The sequence below is a fragment of the Cricetulus griseus genome, chromosome 5 (genome assembly GCF_003668045.3).
Source record: "Cricetulus griseus strain 17A/GY chromosome 5, alternate assembly CriGri-PICRH-1.0, whole genome shotgun sequence".
In the NCBI taxonomy this organism is placed as follows: Eukaryota; Metazoa; Chordata; class Mammalia; order Rodentia; family Cricetidae; genus Cricetulus; species Cricetulus griseus.
In genome coordinates this window covers 124460917-124476147 of record NC_048598.1, presented here as the reverse complement: position 1 = coordinate 124476147, position 15231 = coordinate 124460917, and the positions used below count along the sequence as shown (strand labels likewise).

General features: G+C 42.8%; 1 protein-coding gene across 1 annotated transcript; it reads right to left on the bottom strand.

Moving 5' to 3' along the window:
- Nucleotides 1–9: 9 nt before the first annotated feature.
- Vti1b (vesicle transport through interaction with t-SNAREs 1B) lies at nt 10–15133 on the bottom strand. The gene is made up of 6 exons (XM_027418374.2): nt 14707–15133; nt 7819–7877; nt 6362–6553; nt 3851–4024; nt 1515–1576; nt 10–321 (listed from the first exon to the last, which is right to left on the bottom strand). The coding sequence occupies exons 1-6, from the start codon at nt 14819–14821 to the stop codon at nt 225–227; spliced, it is 699 nt and encodes a 232-aa protein (XP_027274175.1). The 5' UTR covers nt 14822–15133; the 3' UTR covers nt 10–224.
- Nucleotides 15134–15231: the final 98 nt, after the last annotated feature.

The window sequence follows — 15231 nt, the reverse complement described above, 5'->3', positions numbered from 1 at the left end:
TGTTATACATTTAAATCTGAAGGAGTCATAAACAGCATTTATTACCTTAGTATATCATACTGGTCTTGCGCTGTTCCTTCACAAATTTGTGGTTTTCCATTGCCCTCCCCCCATAGTCTGGCTACACAATACATTCTTGAACTGTTAGCCCACAGCAGCAATATATATGCCTAACACCGTTTGGAGTCAAGATTCTGGTCCACAGTCCCTTCCCTCCAGGAAGTTCAATGGTGTCGAAAGAATTTGTAGTACACAAGCCCGGCCAGGATGGCTAGCTCCAGGATGATGATGATGGAAAGCAGCAGCTTGTTGGTTGTCACTCTGCAAAGACAAGCACAGTAAGTAGACATGAGTCTGGGTAACCTTACTTCTAGCCGTTTCTAATGCTGCACACAGTGAGGCAGATGGAATATGTGTTTGTTCACATAGCCACTTAGCAGTAAATCCTACATCCTTTGGCTAGTGAAAATTCATGGTGCTTTTCAGCTATAACTGAAGGACATCACTTAGTACATCAGACATGTGGGAAACAGGAATATAAACACCAAAACATAAACATAGCTTCTTTATTGGAAAAATCGCCTCCACTTGCATTTCTGCTGCTTTAAATATGGTCCTATTAGTTACACATACAGCTCTGAGTGCATATTGGAAGCAGGGTTTTTAGGGTACACTTTGGTTTCAGAGTTAATTAAGCTCATGGATGGGTCCTGCTTTTAGGTCAAGTAACTTGAGTGGCCTTGAGTACTGCCTTTTAGTCTCTTGTAAACTTCTCCCTCTCTGCTCTGCTATCTGAACAGCCACTCTAAAAAATTTACTTCAGATTATCATCTGATCTCTCCTTATCTCACAAAGAATTTACCATGGTTTGGGAAATTCTACTGCAAATACTAGTTAAATGAATGGGTTGTTGTAGTTATTGTTAGCTCACATGTACACAAAGCCATGCCACACTACTATGCACACAGGTTACCCCAGTGTTACTCCCCTTTGGCCTTGTTTTTGCTGCTGCTAGTACTTGCCTCGGGTTTGTTTTAATTAGTCCACGTGTGCACGCACACACAATTCACTTGTGGCAGCCAGAGGACAACTTTAGAGATGCTTCTTCCTCTCAACTCCCCCCACCCCCAACCACCTTTACTGCCTGCCAGCTTATTTGAATACTTCTTGCTAACAGGACAGCACTCCCAAAAAGGGCCTGCCTTGAAAGGCAGGGACTAAGCCCTATCAGTGCTCTTACCGCCTGTGACAAAGCTGCTCAGGAAGTAGAGAGCACATCAGTTCCTTAGGTGGTCTCTGAGAAATGGAGATGGAGATAAGCATTATCCAGCAGATAGCCTTCCTGAGATTTTTAACTACACAAATCTATATTCTTTGGATGGTGAGTGCTGTATAACACTGAGGTTATTTATTAGGACATTTGCTAAGTTACTGTTTTAAGCTTTCTTAGTTGAAATATATTAAGTCTCAAGGAGTTGTGGGCTTTCTTTTTTTTTTTCTTTTTTGAAACTTACTTTCTGGACATTGAGCGGAGAATCTTTCGGCTTTTGCTCAAGTTTTCATTTGTGTTTACCAGCTGAAAGAGAAAATAACAATCATTTCCTTCTTTCAAGACATTCTATAGAATCTGAACAGTGGGCAAGTAAAGGTCATTGTTAATAAATCAATGAATTTAACGGCTTATACCTGAGTATAAATGAAGGGAGCTAGAAAGGTCAATGTGGGTGTGTGTGTGCTCATTTGAGGAGGGAATCACTGTATCACACTGTTCCTGTAAGACTGGGGTGGCTATGAGAAAACTAATTCACTTTGGCTATTCAAACAGGAAGGTTAAAGACATGGTGGTGTATACCTTTAATCCCAGTACATGGGAGGCAGAGGCAGGCAGATCTGAGTTTGAGGCCAGCCTGGTCTACACAATGAGTTCCAGGACAGCCAGGGCTACAGAATGAGACCTTGTCACAGGAGGAGAAGGAAGAGAGAGAGGGGCGGAGGAGGTGATAGAGAATAGTGTCACAGTTGTAACACCAAACCTTTCTGACTGCCAAATAGGAAAGCTTCCCCTGTACCTGGCCAGTGACTGTAGGACAACTAGTGTTTGACAAAATTCAAATCTTGAGAGTCTCTTGAGTTGGTGTTTGCTACTTTTTCTTTGTAAGGGTTTATTTTATGTGTATGAGTATTTGCACAAGTGTGTGTCTACTGCCCACACAAGTCAAAAATGAGCATGGGATCTCCCGGCTCTGGGTCCTCTACAAGGGTGCTGCCTTGTAGACTGGCAAGTCAAGTCAATGCTCCTGGGATCTTGGTTTTTTTTTTTTTTAATCCTTGCTTGAGTGGTTACACTTAATGGAGAAAGGATTAGTCCCAATGTGCCTTTCTCATTTGATTACCTGTTACTAATCTAGTTAGCAGAAGGAAATTTCAATGATGTTCCTTGCTGTATCTCAGATCAATCTTTGGTGTGTTAAGTTCAACCAATCTACAAAGTATACTCAAGACCCAAAACTTAGACAATCTGTTAGCAATTTGCCTTCATAGCTTACATTGGGATTAGCAATTTATTGTGAATTTGCACAAAATAACAAAATGGGGGAATCGCTTTAATAAGATGTACAAGAATTTCTTCAAATCCTGCCAATGAGCTAGTACTTTTCCTATCCAAATCCTGGCTACAAAGTTTTCAGTTAAGATTTGCCTTAGGACAAATATTAATGTAACATTCAACAGGCAAACCATTTTTTATTCTTTAAATTTGTTGTAAACAAACACATTTACTTAAAGGAAAAAGGAATTTCTCAAATCCTCTTACAATCATAGTAGAGCAGAGAACCCTAATATGGTCATCAGTTAACCCACATATTTTTGCTTTCTTCCCTCAATAGACCAACTTACCTTAGGCTAATGGGATTGAAATATAATTTATAAGCCAATAAACTATCAGTAGTACTATTTCTGACATATGGGAAAACCTTTCCGTTTAATAACTGTCTTGTAAGTAGATAGTATTTTCCTAAGAATAGAAAAAAAAAAAAAAAAAAGGGCTGGAGAGGTGGTTCAATGGTTAAGAGCACTTCTGCTTATTCAGAGGACCCCAGTTTGATTGACAGGACCTGCATGGCAGCTCAAAACCATCTAACTCCAGTTCCAGGGAATCTGATGTCCTCTTCTTGCCTCCTTAGGCACCAGGCCTATGTGGTACAGAGACATATATACAGGCAAAATACCTATACACATTTTTTAAGAATAGAAAAATATGCCACTACATCTGAAATTACAATATGTTGATGACCCTGTAATGAATAAAGCAAGAGAGGGGGAGTGGCACAAATCAGATTCTTCAGAAATAAAACTAACGATTTCTAAATCTCACGGACAAAATTTCTTTTATGGTCTAGCATAGAGGCACACAACTTTAATCCTAGGAGGTAGGAAGATCAGTGAATTCCAGACCAGCAGCCAGGCTTAAACGAGACCCAGTTACAAATATATATACACATATGCACATTTTGTGTGTGTGTGGTATGTGCACATCTGTGGGAATGGAGGCGCCTTCCTTGGTTGCTCTCCACCTTACTAAGAAAGGCTCTTTCAATTAAACTTAGTCACACTGGCTGATCCAACAGTTTCTAATACTTATCCCCCAACTCTGGGGCTACAGATATATGAGCTGCTTTTATTGCATGACCCATCTCTATGGCCCATGGGAAATTATAAGGGGGGATTTCTTAGCCAAGCAATTTAAAAATTAAGTATAGTATTAGGCGGGGTATTCCCAAAATTCAGGCCTCCTGTAGTATCTGGCCTTTATATGGAGGACCCACATACTTCACACATTGCCCAGACTTACTCTATTCTTGGTACGTTCCAACTGGTCTCGCTGCTCCCCCAACTCTTCTATGATTTCTGTACCAATCTGGTCAGTTTCTGTGGCAATCCGATGAGAACGCTCAATGCTTTGGGTGGCCCGGTTCAGGCTTTCCGTGCCTTGTAGGAGCAATGCTCTTTGAGACTGTAGCCGATTCTGACAGGAGTAGGGAAGGGACATGTGAAACTTGTTTATTCCATTATAAATTTATTGTCAATATATTCTTTATGACCACCTTCTTGTGCAAAAGCAATATAGTGAGCAATCATTTCATTATGGTTTTTCCTTTATACCTGCAAGATACTGGTTCTAGGCCAATCTTTTTGAAGTCCCATATGTAAAATAGTATAGTATTTGCATATTAACATAGACATCCTCCCAATACATTAAATCATCTTTAGATTAATTATGCCTAATAAAAGGTAAATGCTATGTAAAGTTATTTTTGGCTCAAGAGAATCATGGCCAGATAAAAGTCAGATGTCCGGCATATAAGAGAGTTTTCAAAGATCTGTATGTGTGTACCAGGGTGCCATGGATGCTAGAAAACGGCACTGGCGCGCTCAACTAGAATTTTTTTGAGACAGGGTCTCACTGTGCAGTCCTGGCTGACCTGGAACTCACTATGTAGACCAGGCTGGTAGAATCAATATTTTTAATTTAATCCAAGGCTCAATATCCAGCTGCAGCAGGCACAAAGAGCTGGTCAGCTGTGCTTTTAAAATAGAATCAAAGATACTAATGAATTATAAGATCCTGTTCAAGGTCACAGACTACAGAGGCACATCCCACTGCCTGTTATACTTCTGTGACACAGAAGAGATTTAAAAAACAAATGAAATACCACTGGAGCATTTTCCCTGTGGACAAGTTGAAATCTATCATAAACATGGACTGGTTCGTTACTAGCAACTTCAGTCAGCACCCAAACTGGGCAACAGGATACAAAAATCACCTGATAATGCAAACAGCCTGCAACTTTAAAACTATTTGCTTAAATATATATATGTATATATTTTGAGACAGTCTTACTGTAATTCAAGCTGGCCTCAAACTCATGACCCTCTCAGCTCGACCTCCAAGTTCATGTCATTATGCCTGGCTACCCTTTAACTTCAATAGTGCCACAAGTAAACTAGCCTCTACAACTCTGGAAATGATTAGTTCGCTGAAGATGGGCTTGGCTGGTACTAAGGGCTTAGGGACCATATAAAGCATTCTTTCTTGGCAGAGACATTGCCACATTCTTATATTAAACAAAAAGCTTATGTTGGGGAACTTCCCCTCATGCCAAACAGCACTCTGACATGATCACACTGGTGATTTGTTCACAGGGAAGGTAGAATCTGGGCCACAAGCTTCTTAGCTGCCCTAACTCGTAGGAGCTCTAAATTTTTAAGAGTCCTCACTGAACTTTTCCTCCATCTACAATCCTAAACACAGCATGACCACAAAGCAGCCTAGGTCAGGCCAGCATTAGTAAGTACAGACAGGGATAGGTGCAGTACTAAGTTCTGACCTATTGGAAGCACACACAACCAAGAAGGGCTCAGCTCACAGAGCTTATTACAGAACAGTGGCAAACAGCACAAGATGTGCTTGTGCACGCATACAAAATAAAGAATGTAATAAACAAAGCAGGGGGCTGGACAGATGGCTCAGAGGTTAAGCCCATTCTCTAAGTGGTTCAAGATATGGGTTCTTGAAGTCCAATTTTATGTCTCAATCCTTTATGTTAGTAGCATTTTAGATGACTTTACGAGACTAGAGTGTCAGAATAGTCCTCCTGGGAAGCACCCTGTGTTTTTTCTCTATCAGTTTCAGAGCCATCTTGATATTAAGCTAACAAAGCTTATATTAATCTTGAAAAAAACACACACACACACACACAAAACAAAACGTCAGAAGGTTGAGATAGGGTTTTGTATTAGCTCAAGTAATCATCCTATCTCTGGCTAGAGAGATGGTTCAATAGTTAAGAACACTAGCTGGTCTTCCAGAGGTCCTGAGTTCAATTCCCAGAAACTACATGATGGCTCACAACCATATGTAATGAGATTTGGTGCCCTCTTGTGGCCTGCAAGGATACATGCAGACAGAATATTGTACACATAAAATCAATCTCAAAAACAAATGAAAACTTAAAACCTAACTGGATTTTGGGAATATATCTGAGAAAATGATTCTAAACTTTATATAAGTTCAGGAATTAGATCAATAGGTCAAGATGGAGTCTGACTAGGAAGAGTTTCTAGGTTTGCTAGAAACAAGTCCTGTTCTATATATGTATGCACACAAAAATCTAGGCAGACCCGCATTAAAAAGAGCGGGAGAGTGGGACTGGATGCAGGAAAGAGGTCAAGTGCAGGAAAATAAAAAACCAAGACTCCAGTATACACCGATGTAGCCGTCACCCATCTAGTTCGTGTACCACAGGCCCTTGTGGGGGATGTCACTACCACTGTTCATTCTTACCAAATGCTTACCACTTACCAAATGTTCGTTCTCTAAGGCATATGCACCATACTTCACATCTCCTCGGCCTCCAGGTGTGGCTGTCAAAGGTGTACTTCTCACCTCTCGGTGGAGTTTAGCAAGGTCCTTCCGGTAGTTTCGAAGCTTAGACATCATGGGGTTACGGAAAGTCAGGGGTGCATACCGTAGTTCTTCCTCCATCTCTGCTAGCTAGGATGGCAGAAAGGGATAAGTAGACAGCCTGGTTTTTCCCTAACCTGGGCATATGCTTAAACTTTACCACAGGCTACCCAAAATAGCAACTATATTTTTGTGGCACACAAACACCACATTCACTTTAAGTGCCTGAAATAGTTTCTAGTAGACACTCAAGGAAGTACGTTATGGGGTTGGAGAGACAGTAAAGTACTTGCTTTGCAAATATGAGGACCTAAATTCAATTTCCAGAATCTATGTAAGTAAAACTGGCCATGGCAGTGTACTTAGAATACCAGTGCTGGCTGGCCAGGAGAGTCTACTTGGCAAGTTCCAGGCTAGTGAGAGAACCTGTTTCAAAAAAGAATGAAGAAAACAAACAGCAAGGTGGGTGGAACCTGAAGAATGAGGTCACATGAATGTGATCCTCTTCCACATGTGTACTTCTTCCACAAACATCAATATGTCATGAATGTCCCAGTGGGAGAGTGCCTATCTACCAATCCCAAGCATGTGCAAGGACCTAGGCTCTATACCTAACACTGCAAATAAGTGCGCACGCGCGTGCACACTTGCACACACACGCATACACACTCTCCATGAAACAGACATCTGTGCTAAGTTCAACAAAGGTCAGTAACTGACCTCTGTGGCCAGCTTCAGGAAAGGGATGGGAATGCCTCTACTACTCATGTCAGGAGAGGCTAGTACTTCAGTAATCATCAAAAGTTGACCTATTTGTGTTTGTAAGCCTCCTCAACACCCATTCCCGTCAGTCAGCCTCATTTAATAAGTGTGATGGTGAGTTGTGCTAACTTGGCAGGATCTAGAATCACCTAGAAGACACATTTCTGGTCACACCTGTTATCTAGGGTAGCCTCTAGGGGATGATTTTGATTGCATACTCAAGGATGCAAAGGACTGCCCACTGTGGGTAGCACCATTCCCTACAGAGCATCCTGGACTGAGTGGAGAAAGGGAACTGAGCAGCAGCATGCATCACCATCACTGTGACGTGACCAGCTGATTCAAGTTCCTCCTACCTTGACTTGTCTACTACAATGGACTGTACCCTTGAAACGTGAGCCAGAACAAACCCTTTCTCCCTTAAGACACTTTTGCCAAAGTATTTTATACAATAATGAAAGAGAACCTAAGAGTTGCAAACAGTCAAAATCAAGATTAGTAGACAGGAAAAGGTTACCTGTTACGAAGTCATAGAATTTCTAGAAAAGACCAAAACCAAGTACAAGAAACAAGGACTTGCTCCCTGTCCTCACCGTTTCATTTGCTTCCTGTTGTTTTTCATCAAAATCTCTGACCAGCTTCTTCTTCTCTTCTAGAAAAGACAGGTGCATTTCAAACATTTATCACTGCTTCTGTGCATCTGCAGAGGTCATTCCCTGTGCTTAGAATAAGCTTACCATTGTTTTCTGGGTGGGATGGTAATACTTAACTCCCCCACCCCGCCCCTGCAAAGGCTTAGAAACATTTGGAGACTTGCTCTCACTGTGCCCCTGGGTACCCACTGCATTGGCATTTAGTACCCAGGGAACTGTTCCTGCTGAGGACAAAGTCTAACATAACAATTATTTGGTTCTAAAGCCAACAGCATCCCTATTACAGGTTTAAATTAACAATCATTTTTAACTTTTCCCCTGCCCATCCTCACAGAGGGCAGGCACTCTCTCAACAATATGAATATCTGCCAATACTGGGTTTCCAAAGTGAATGTATAACCACCACTATTCTGCAAAACAAACTCAAAATTCACCTGCTCTGCTCACTAGTGTGATATATCTCCCTCACCTATGGTGGCTTGGATAAAGACTTGACCATGGGATGGTCATTCTTTTCTCAGCCCTTTGCATGTCCCCTTAAGTGCTGCACTTGCTTGCTTGTTGTTTGTTTAAATTAGGCTCTCCCTAAGTTGGCCAGGCTGCCTTCAATTTTGCAATCCTCCTAGCTTAGTCTCCCAAATGCCAAAGTTATGGGTAAGTTCAACTATTCCTGGCTGGTTTTGTCTTCAACAGAAATTACTGATCTTCCATTTTAGCAATAAGAGAAAAAGCTTCAGTGTCAAAGTAAAAAAAAAAAAAAAAAACAAAAAAAAACCCAGCTAAATTAATAGTACTTCACCTTTACTATGTTTCTTCTGATCATCTGTAATGTGAAGATTTTCCACTTAAAACATACATTTCCTTTAAAGCTAACTGTATTAGACACATATTTTACATGAGTACACTGATACAGGAAGAATGTCTAAATAACAGTAAAAGCGGCATCTGGCATAGTAAAAATGACTAATGTACTTGAAATGCTGTCGCCTGGTAAACCTTTGTAGGGGGGAGAGCACTGGTTAGTCAAGGGGATTAGGTTCTGGAACCAGTATCGGACCTCCCTTAACAGGAAAGTATGGCAATTTTCTTCATTTCTATGGCTATAAAACAAGGAAGCAGATCATCCCTTCTTATATAACAAGCAGCACTCAGCTTTATTTGTGAAGAATTTGAATTTTTAAAAATGTATGCATTCACTGGGTACGGTGGCTCACACCTTTAAGACCATGCAGAGGCTAGTGGACCTTTTGAGTTTGAGGCCAACCTAGTCTACACTGTGAGTTCCAGAGCTACAAAAACACAACACAACAAAACATTCAACTGAATGAGATACCTGAGGAAACATACACATAATCTACTTACTACAAAGTTATCATTGCAGTTTTTGATCTCTTTTTTTTTTTCTCTTTTGAGACAGGGTCTTCTATAATTCAAAACTTACCACTTGCTTTGTAGCCAAGCATGACCCTCAACTTTTGATCCTCTTGCCACCACCACCCAACTCACTATCTACTATGACCACCCACTGTTGTTTGATACTCCCTTAACACAAGGCACTGCCAGGACAGAACAAAACCCCCAAACAAAACCCAAGGATCCATTAATTAACAACAATAAAAACAAGGAATGGTTTAGCCCTGGCAAATGGTGCACACATCTTGACTATATTCGATGTAACTGAGATGGACACCAGAGCATGTTACTATTCCTGAGGGCCTGTGCTCTGAGCCACCAATAATGAAAAAAGTAAGACTTGTGGTTAAGAATGGCCACTTACACAGCAACAATGTACTCTTTTGTAATCATGTGTCACTACTCCTATGACAGAGCCTATCTCCAAACTCAAGCACACCCTCTTCGTGACCCAAGCTAGAAAGCACATGGCAGCAGTATTGTATACACGCCTGGATACCTTCCCTAGCTTGGATCTTTCTAGAACTGTGTTATTCTTTATTCTGCCTTTGTTAAAGGATTTGAAAATTTACACTCAAGAAGCAAATTCTAGAACAACTCAAGAAAGTGAAAGTGGTGGGGAGAGGTAGCAGTTGGATGAAGGGATATGCTTTCAGCAATGTTTCTACGTCATGGTATTTTCACTCTGGAGCTGTAATTCTGTCTGATTGTATAAAACCCAAGTGTCCTATTGTGAGTGCTCTACAGCTTATATACTATACTTCTAGGAAATGCATTACCTTTCAAAATTGAGCTTCATGTTTCTGCTCCTTTATGAAGTCTGAGATTTAGAGCAAAGGGGAGGCCTAAGAAACCATTCCTTCCTGGGGAAGAAGCTAGAAGAAGCTCTTCCCAGCCTTGGCTCCAAGATAACCAAAAAAGTAACAAGTCACAACAAAAAGGGCCACAATCATGCACAGGCAATTCACTGTATGAACTTCGACAAGTGTGTGTTCAAGGATGAGCCATTAAGTTTGGAACATGAAGGCTGCTGTGGTCAGAGGTATTTTCAAAGTGCCAGTCTATGTTCTTCCCAAGCTCTATGTCCAGCTGCATTGCTATGGGAGCTGTGCCTCATAGCAAGGGAGTCAGGAATCAATCTTGTGAAGCCAGAAGACATAACACCCCCACCATGTCAACTTTGAGGCTTTTTGTGCTGTCTTTTTGTGCTTTAGTTTACATTACAGCTAGGATGGATCTCAGAGATTATCAACTTCACTTTACAATTCTAGAAACTAGAACCTGGACAGCTAAGCATTTTCCCTAAGTGGTGTGGACAGCATAGTGACCACTGCTGCTTAACAAAGTTCCAGTATTTAAACATTGCAGACCACACTTCTCCAGCACCTTTTATTTTTAATCATTCTCACTACTAATGGCTTTCCTTTTGGGAAATTTTGTGAAGGATATAAATGTGTACAATGGTAGCCTCTCTAAACAAAATCAACTCTTTGAAAAAAAATTGCCACCACTATGGAATCAGGAATTCCATTGTGCCCTCCTAATTACACCAAGAACAGGAATGTTAGAGATTTACTAAATCACCTGATTCCCAAGGATGAATTCAGATCCAGAGCCTAAGGCCATTAAAGTCAAGAGTTCAAATTGGCCTGAACAAGGGAGAGCACATCGACCCCAGATGCTGTCCTGGAGGCCAGTACAAGACTAATCCAGACCCCTGAACATGGATGTCAATAAGGAGGCCTCTGCACTCCAGGGAGCCTCTGGTGATGGATTAGTATTTTTCCCTGGTGCAAGAAGGGACTTTGAGAGCCCATCCCACGTGAAGGGTTACACTCTGGCCCTGGACACATGGGGAAGGGCCCAGGACCAGCACAGGAAGATTTGGTGGACTTTGCAGAGCCCCCGTTGAGGGCCCTACCCTGCCTGGGGAGTGGTGGGTGGATGGGGTGGGGGGTAGGCTTGGGGTGGGGAAGGAAGGATGGGGTGAGGGCAGGGAGAGGGAGAAGGGACTTACATGTGAAACAAGCTTGTTCCCTAACTAGAACTAATAAATAATTTTTTTTTTAAAAAGTCAAGAGTTCAGTTAAATACAGAGAAATAAGAATGGTACAGTATAATGGAAAAGAGTAAGACATCAGGACCTCCCCTTTTGGGAGTATTATGAGGTGTATGGGCCCATGTAGTAAGACTAAGAAACTGTAGTGTCTGCTCCCCAGAAGTCCTTTTTGAGAAGGTCAGGGCTTTGAATAAGGGTCTCCATTTCCTGGGGAGCTAGAGGAAAGTTCCTGTTTGATAAAGCAGTCATTCTTATCTCTAGCAAGAGGAAGTTACGGCCTTTCCATTAACATGTGACTGGTGTCTACTGTCAAGGTCAATGCTAGATTCTTCAAGCCCAGATCTCAAGCCACACTCCAGCTCACATGCCCTTTGTCTCCCGTTTAATCCTATGCCCAACTATACTGTATAAAAGGCGTAGTCTTGTCTCAATTAAAGGCTGCTGGCAGCCAACCTGATTCACTCTCAGATCGTGTCCATCTCCTCTTTGCCTCCCCAGCACCACATACACATCCTCTTTGGGACCTGAACCCCTGCTGAAGCGAGTCTCGGGCACCTAAGGCCACAGGAGTGTGTATGTGGTGACGCTAAAGCGTGTCTCTTGACTTGGAATCCAATTCTATACATGGCTGTGTACAACTGAAGGGTGTCTGGGTACTCTCAGAGTATACATCCTTTAACAACCAGTAAAATATACTAAAAAACAAAGAAAACTTACTCCTTCTAGGGTGCTAGAATTCATGATAAAATCAACCACAAAGCAGAACTGTATAGTGGGAAGGATGGACCCCCAACCAAGAGTGAGCCAGGGGCAGCAATATGCATATACCATCTGTCAGGTATGGGTGAAGAGAGGGACCAACTGTTTCATTTGATAAACGGGTTAGCACCATATTCTGGAATAAAATGGAAACAGGCTTTGAGATTAATGATTACCATACATGGCAAGACTGTCATTGCCACAAAAACTTCCTAAATTAGGACACACCGTGACAGTTATCCTTCAAGGGCCAAGAGAGAATACAGACTACACTTTGGGGAAATAAGTATCTCTTTTGCTTTGGTTGTTTTAACAGGTATATATATATCGATTTGAAGAGTAATGAAAATATGAAAAAAACACATTATTATGCCTACTCAGCTATTTTCTTCTAAGAACTCATAGTACCTTTAACAACCAAAAATGATTTTTACAATAATTTAACAAATATATATGTTGTTCATTTTATGTTTTGAGAAAGGGTCTCAACTGTGTAACCCCAGGCTGGCCTCAAAGTCAGAGAGACCCATTGCTGCCTCTGCCTCCTAAGTGTGCACTACCACACTCAGATACAGGCGTGCTGGGCACTATGCCTGGGAGTTTATTACACACACTACACAGAACAAAATATTATTTCATTTCTAGATCATTGGTTCTCAAACTTAAGCCAGCCCCAGAAATCCTTCTGAGAGCAGTTAAGACAGACTGCTTGTCACAACAGTTAGTGATTCTGTTTGCTGGGGTGGGGGTGGAGGTTGGGGTGGGGGGTAAGCATGTGTGTCTAACAAGTTCCCAGGTGGTGTTGATGGTGCTGATTTGTAGAGCACATTTCCAAACTCCTTTTCTAGTCACAGAAAGCCAAGCAATATACTGTATCATAAATATGTAAAGTGTTGAGTACATTAGGAAGTAAGTGTTCTGAATCTGGGTCTGTAATGGAGCACCCCTTTAATCCCAGAACTCAGGAGGCAGATGCAGATGTACTTATGAGTCCGAGGCCAGCCTGGTCTACAGAGAGAGTTCCAGGTCAGCCAGGGCTCCACAGAGAAACAAGAAAACCAAAACCAAACAAACAAAACAGAGCATCCTAAGAATAGCTAGCTACATAAAGAGCTAATATTTTAAATTAAACAAAAAAAAACAGTAAATTCCCAAATATGAATAATAGCTAGTAGCTCTTGCCAGATAGTATTTTTAAGGGATTTACATATATTAACTCATTCACTCCTCACAAAAAACCCCATGAAGTTAGATGCTATTTTATTTTGTAGAGGAAGCTAGTTTGGTTAAAAAACTTGCAAGGTCACATAGCTACTAAGCCAGTCTGAAGCCAGTCTGCCCCGCCCCCCCAATGTCTTACTATATAAAACCTAGTCTGCTAGGTAGATCAAGCTGGCCTTTAACTCACACAGATTCTCCTGCTTCTACATGCCAGGTGCTAGGATTAAAAGTGTTTGCCTCTGGGGCTGGGTGTTGGTGGAACACGCCTTTAATCCCAGCACTTGGGAGGCAGAGGCTGGCGGATCTCTGGGAGTTCAAGGCCAGCCTGGTCTACAAAGAGAGTTCCAGGACAGGCTCCAAAGCAATACAGAGAAACCCTGTCTCAAAAAACAAAAAACAAAACAAAACAAAAAACAAAAAAAAAGAAAAAGAAAAAAGAAAAAAAAAAGAAAGAAAGAAAAGAAAATTTGCCACTGGCAAATTCTTGGTTTTTACAATATCTACTTTATTAATGAATTCTTGATGATGGTTTTAATGGCAGAAAAATATTTTGTCAGGCTAGATACAGAATACACTCTACAGGTAGCCAGTCACATCTATAACTCAAACCAATCTGCTCCTCATATTTAAGTTCATCCACTCAACTGATCACGTGAGAAAACACGGAAACTCTTCAATCTTTCTTCCTATTCTTATCCACCAGTCTCATAAGTCTGCCTCGGAACCACCTGTTGGATTTAATGCTCACTCTCCAGAGTCCCATGCTTACCTAGTCAACTGTCATGGAAGCTCCTAACACAGCCTCATATCCATTCTCACATCCTCTATCCAGCTACCGCAGCCTTGCTTCTAAAATGAAATCCACATTACCCAACTGCTTATGATCCTTACGGATTTCCCCCAAGACATCCAACAGTATTATGTGACACATTCAAGTTCCTCTTCAATGTAACTGTTTGCCTTCCCTCACTTCCGGCCTCTGTCTCACCTATAAGCTAAACGCTATGGTTAGAATTAATTAAAATTTTTCATTGCCTATCAAACTACCAAACTCCTACATCCCCAACCTCCAATCTTACGATTTTTTTTAGAAGTCGTTTTAATGAAATACAGGACCGCAGATTTAAGAACCTCCTTTGCTCCTGGGAGAGGCAGATAACTAAGAATTGGGGTTGGGGGGAGTAGGACACTAGAGGATCCCTAAGAGACGACACCCTGGTGTCTGTCTATCTCATTGCAAGCCAAGTGGCTGCAGCAGACCCTGGGCTTCGCGGGCCGGACAGCAGCAGGGGGCGTGCCGGGGGAGCCAGGGGTCCGCATCTGGGAGGACAGCACCGGGCGGGTGGTGTTCGGGTCTGGTCCCGCCCCCGCCTCACCTGTCCCCGCGGTCCCCAGCAGCCGCTCGGGAACTCCTCGTAGGTCTTCAAGAAGGCCGCGGAAGATCTCGTGCAGCTTCTCGAAATGCTCGGAGGAGGCGGCGGAGGTGGCCATGGCGCAGGCTGCACGTGAGCGTCGGCCTCTGAGATTCCGGGCGCAGGGCCCACTCACCCTTCAGCGCTCAGCTGCCGGGTCCCGAAGCCATCACCGCGACCGCCGTACCCGGGCCAGCCGGAACCAGGTGCTTCCGGGGTCCTCCGAGCCGGACGCCCTCCCCTTGCTGTCGCCGCGCGGGCGCCGGGCGCCAAAGCCTGACGGAAAGCCGGGGGCGAGGACGACTCCCGGCTACTCCAGGGGCGCGGCGCCGCGCGGGGGACGATCGGCTGTCTCCGAGCTGGAGACTGCCAGCCGGGCTGGGGAGGTACCAAGGCGAAGGGCCCCAGGGGGCCCGCGGGACGGGCGCCTCGGCCGCCTCATCCGGGCACACCGGGCCTGCGGTGCATGCTGGGAATTGTAGTTAAGTG